The 5,783-nt window shown below is 31.9% G+C and overlaps 1 protein-coding gene across 3 annotated transcripts in view; it reads left to right on the forward strand.

Moving 5' to 3' along the window:
- The window catches only part of SLC2A12 (solute carrier family 2 member 12), an 89,819-nt gene extending 86,575 nt beyond the window's left edge, over positions 1-3,244 (forward strand). For all 3 annotated transcript variants that reach the window (XM_074309786.1, XM_074309787.1, XM_074309788.1), the window contains one exon: positions 2,126-3,244. In XM_074309786.1, coding sequence (XP_074165887.1) covers positions 2,126-2,297 — 172 coding nt within the window. In that variant the 3' untranslated portion in view covers positions 2,298-3,244. The remainder of the gene's footprint in view (positions 1-2,125) is intronic.
- The last annotated feature ends 2,539 nt before the right edge of the window (positions 3,245-5,783 follow it).

The raw sequence follows: 5,783 nt of genomic DNA on the forward strand, positions 1-5,783 counted from the left end.
CCCAAACCAAAAGTTCTAACTAAATTGCTTAAGGGAAAATATGAGATTTCTAATATATTTGGTTTCCTTTTTGACCATGTAATAAGATAATTCACATGGCTAATGTATACACTATTTCATTAGAATAAGTATTTTTATAAATAACAGACTAGACTACACAAGCATGATTGTCATAATACCACATTTCTTTTTTTCATTAGACTTCACACCTTTCTTTTCTGCCTGCTTTTCTTATTATCTTGTTTTAATTTCCCTTTGGCATTTTGTTCTCTCTTGCAAAAAAACTTAAATACTGACATTGGTTAACAGGTAAAATTCATTTAAATGGAAAAACACATGATTTTTAAAATTTGTGGGTAGTACTTGAAAAATATTTTACTTCAGTAGAATGACAAGGTTGGACTAGATCATTAAAGTTCCTCCTAGCTCTAAAAAGCTCTACCATGTCCAAATATGGTATGAGTTTTCTACCTTCCCCACTTCCCAAATTTCTAACAATCTCTTCAGCTGCATTTTTAAATGCCTTGAAAAACTCTATTCTAACCAACTTTAATATGTAAGATGGTTTCATTAAGCATTAGTTGTCCCTTGTGGAGAAATACTGTCCCTCAAACCCCTAAACATAATTGTAAAACTTCAATGTTTGATTTTTTTGCAGTTTCTTCTCTTTAACCATATAACATATCCTCTTCAAACACTCTATCTTACTCTTCTATGAACTTGATATGTTGTCAGTTTTATAGTTAAGACATTTGGAAATGGCTTTAATGATTACATTTTTTAAATGCCAAGGGTACTCAAAATTCAAATATTCCTTCCCAATGCTCCACAGCTAGTAACATGTTGAAGTTCAGAGTGTTATGAACTAAGGAAGGGGTTAAAGTATGCTGCAGAAAAAGGATGCATTGGCCTAGAGTGATGTTAGAATTGAAAAAAATCTTAGAATAGGAATTATAAGATATTCTAAGGAAAAAGTAAAAGTGAATGGCATATCTAAGATACTTTTATATCCTTTTTTTGCTTAGCATTTTCCTCTTACATTTGGGGTTAAGGCCTTATATCACTACTTTTGCAAAATTAATTTATATAACATAATGCCTAGTATTCAATAAATTGAAGAACATCCTACAATGTTAATTTGTGACATTTAAAAAAAAAAAAAGAAAAACTTCTGTCCTTTTGGCAGTGAATTCAAAATAAGATGGTTCACTATCTTAGTAATTTCAGTTATGGAATTGACTCTTTCCTTTAACCAAGAATTTTATTTTATATTGTTGAGATCTATGATTTCATCATGGTAGTCCCAAGAGAGGGAGCTCCTCCCAAATAACACAAATCAGAAATGATTCTACAAATTATAATCTTAGAAAGTTGTTTAGATGGTGGGTCAGGATCACAGAGTAAGAGGAAGGAAGGAAGGAAGAAGGGAGGAAGAAAGGGAGGGAGAGAAGGAGGAAGAAACAGAGGAAAGAAGGGAAGGAAAGAAAAGGAAGAAAGGAACAAAAAGAAGGAAGAGGGAAGGAGGGCAGGGGGGAAAGGAAAGATACAGTGAAAGAAGAGAAGGAAAGAGAGGGAAGAAGGGAGAAAAGAGGAAATAAAGAGAGAGAAAGGAGGGGAAAAGGAAAGAAGAAGTAAAGAAGAAAACGAAAGGGAGAGAAAAAGAAGCCGCCATTTCACAGAAATTGATCATTGTGACATTTTACCAATATAAACATTTCAATGACTGGGAGGAAAGAGGTTCTAATGATTCATTTTCCTCCACCTTTAGCAATTAACAATTATTACAATGAAAATGGGAAATAGTAAGATTTATGGATAATTTTTTTGAGGACTCCATGCCAAGCCTAACTAGAACAATATACTTGGGAATTCAAATTTGCAGGTAAAAATGTGCTATGATGACAGTCTTGCAATTCTTTTGATAACTAAATAGGTCTTGGACAGCACCCAACAAAATCCTGTGCTCTAATATATCATACAGAAAGGCTTTACTGTCATAATGTAACCTCAGCGTACCTCTAGAATTTTATAAACCCCAGGGTGGCTTCTAAAATATGTCTTTTTTTTTAAACAGCACTGTATGAAGCAAGAATGATGTTTTCATTAGTGACTCTTTCTCTTTCAGGAACTATGTGAAACACAACATTTATCTTATGAGTCATCAGAGAGAGAAGTCAGTGCCAACGGAGCTTCAAAAGGCAAAACATCAAGAGCAGTTCTTAGAGTGTAAAAGGTTGTGTAGTAAAGGGCAATCAAGCAGCTCTTTCAGGATAACTGATGGCACAAACAAACAATGATACAGATTTGGTGTACGGCCACTTAGTGTCTTTCTAATAATATACATTTGGTATTTTTTTTTCAACTTCTGGTCAAATTTTAAGGCATTTCCTAATCTGGTCACAAGTGGCTTGAAAATCAGTTCTTAATCTAAAAGTCTAATTAGGGAAAGAGGAAGCAGACATCAGCAAACTACCTACTATTCTCGAAGAACCAGTTAAGAACTGGCCTGAGAAAATGTGGTTGGGTCTCACTGTCCTGAACAATTTAAGAAAGAACAGGCCTTTTGCAATCAAGTGAGCACTCTATATCACTCTACATCGCCAAATATATATATATGGGATGTGTGTTTGTATACACACACACACACACAAACACACACACGAAAACAAAACAAAAAAAGTTTTATTTTCAGAAGTATGAGGGGCAGATTTCAAAATATAATTTTACTACTCACTATAGGAACCTGGCTTGCAGAATGGATCTTTTTTTCCCTTTTTTGTAAGAAAAAGCAGTAAATTCTATGGATGCAGCTCATCTTTCTTTGTTAGTTGAAAAAAGGTTAGAATGCTATCTGATGGCTATTTTCAATTGATTGTACTTGCTGACCTGTATCTAATTAAGAATAGTAAAGGTTTCTATAGCTGTTATTAAAATCTATGTAATAATTTAAAAAATTTATTAACCAACAAGTGGGCTTTCTGAACCACTACATGAATATATTCCAGATCTCAATGCCCATGTAAATAAGGAATCAGTTCTGTAGTAATAGATAACAATGAATTTTTCAACATTTTTCCTTGTTACCTAAGTGAGATGCCAAGAGAGACTGGAAATATGGGACCATATTTAGTTGCAACCCTTAATGAAAGCTTACAAAAAAAATTCACGAAATCCAGAAGTTTGCCAGATATTTAATGTTATTTTTTTGTTGTTGCCTTAAATAAACTTTCAAAATTTTCTCCTATCAAGGTTTTCAAAACTAAAGTGCCTACCATCTACAATTTCACAATCCTCAGAAATTTCCTACCTCAGGTTACAACCAATAGGTTATTACAACATTTAACCTTTGGACTTCTAGATTGTTACAGATGTCCAAAGATTAGGTTATCCCTATTTCACTTACATTTATAAATGTGAATAAGGCGTATATATGTTTCTATCAAAATATGTAATTCATCAAACCAGGAATTCTGTACTATATTTCCATATAATTTCTTCAATTTAAGAAATTGGGCAAGAGTGTTAGCATGGAAAATATGGGAGTTTTGAGAAGTAAAAAGCCACAACCAGCAAAAGTTCAGGATACCAGCATTAAAAACCCTAAGAGATAAGGATGTATATCAGAGCTTTGAATCATTAATCAGTCCAACTTGACAAAAATTCAAATTATAAGTTCTTTTTTTTTTTAAAAAGAGAGGGTCCAAAAAAAAAGACCCTTAAAAAAAAAGGACTTCTTTATATTCTGGAATTTGATTTTATAGACAAACCTCTAAATCTCTCATATGCCTTTATATCAAACTACGGAAGATACAATCTAGGATAGCAACAACAGCTCAAATACAGAAGATATACTTTAAATTTAAAAAAAATGCAATGTAAAAAAATAATTCTACCTTGAAAAAAAGTCCACTACTGATATTTCCCTAGAAAAGACAAGGGAAATATGTATAGTTAAAGAGAGAGAAGAAGCTACATGTTAGAAATAATATATTTCACATGCAGGTTTCTAGTCTTTAAGAGCCACTTAAAAACTTAAGTTTCTTGCAATATTTGGTGGAGTTTAACAAAAGCTTTAAAATCATTGTGCATTATAGATGGGAAATAAATGTCAGGTTTAGTTTAAATAAGCTTCTCAGGCATTCCCTCAAAATGCATTATTTCAAGTTCAAAGAGTGCACATATGATCATTTGATGCTTGTAAACCTTGTTGGGTATTGTTAATGATAACTATCAAAAAAAACTAATTCTAATTTCTAATTAAATGTTTGCCTTTTTCACTTATATCATAACTCCTTGATTTTCCAAAAATAGGAAAAACTGTGAATAAGGATATATTTTTATTACTTCTCCCAATATAACTATGTGTATGAATGCCAGATGTGTTATAACCATTTATTTCTTATGAAATATTCATTTTTTTCCTTTTACCCTATTGGGTTATAACCTAATAATCTAACACTATTTGCTTATACTGATTCAGCTATATATAACAATTACTGTCCTCCTCCCAATTTTAAAACCAAATATGCCATTTGAGAAAGTACTAATCAAACTGATTTAACCATAAATGAAAATCATCAGATTTGAGTCTACTTCTTGGGTCTGGTAATCTTTTTCCCCTTTGCCAATTTTTAAATACTTAAAAAAAGTCATTGTTCCATATGCACTTCTTTCCTTATTTCCCCCTTGTTTATTAATAGCTTAGGTGTGGAAGCTCATTAAAACCAAATATAAATACTTAAACTAACAATACAGAATCTATACTTTTTTTCATCCATTTTGATTCTATACATTAGATGACCTACTGAACTTTAAAATGAATTAAATATAGAAGAAAAACTAATGAAAACATTAAAATAACCTACAGATTCAGAATTATTTTCAAAGTCAGGCTTATTACCCAAGAGAAACCTCCACAAGAAAGAATTTTATTTTGAAGTCACCCTTTTCAACTTCTTATAGGGTAAATCAGGATGGAGAGTAATAAAGAAAAAAGAGGGCACAAAGAACATATAACATTTGTACAAAATTGTACAATTTATCCTAATTTAGCATTCTATAATATACAGGAAAAGTTACTTAATGGAGCTCGCATCTTTTAATAATTTATTCTAAATGTTTCATAACATTTTAGTACATTCAGATTTTGGCGTAGTATTGTGTTCCCCATTGTTTCCAATGATTTTGTGGAAACCCAGTTTTATTTTTCAGGATTAAAACACTATTAAATTCAAGTCATAGGGCATTCCTGCAGCACAATTACCATTCCAATGCTAAGGAATTAGCCAAAGAGGACTCTGAATCAAATGATTTAGAATCATTTTCACTTCGTGAACTAAATATTCCCTAATTTTTTTAGCTCCATTAAATAAGATAAAATCAGGGAGAAAGCACATATGTCTCACAAAATGGCTTTCAAGCCCAAAGTGAGCTTCCTTATAAGTATATAATGTTATAGGCCTGGAGTAGCCAGGGGGCACTTCTTGTCTTGAGCATATAACTTTATCAAACTGCCAAGACTGGCAGAAGCCTATACTGAAGGCCTAAATTGAGAATTTCCATCACTTTCCTTCAGCTGTATCTGAAGGTCTTTCCAAAGTAACAAAGGTAAATATGAGATACAGCCCAATAGAGCTGCTTTTTTATTTCCCATCTGTGGGTAAGAAAAGTTTCTTTATTAAACTAATATTCTTTTAACTCTTAAAAGATATTTAACACTCCTATCTTATTAAATTAGCAATGTAAGACATTATGTTTAATCTATAAAGTTCTACTCTTATTCC

The sequence above is a fragment of the Sminthopsis crassicaudata genome, chromosome 4, assembly GCF_048593235.1.
Source record: "Sminthopsis crassicaudata isolate SCR6 chromosome 4, ASM4859323v1, whole genome shotgun sequence".
Lineage (NCBI taxonomy): Eukaryota > Metazoa > Chordata > Mammalia > Dasyuromorphia > Dasyuridae > Sminthopsis > Sminthopsis crassicaudata.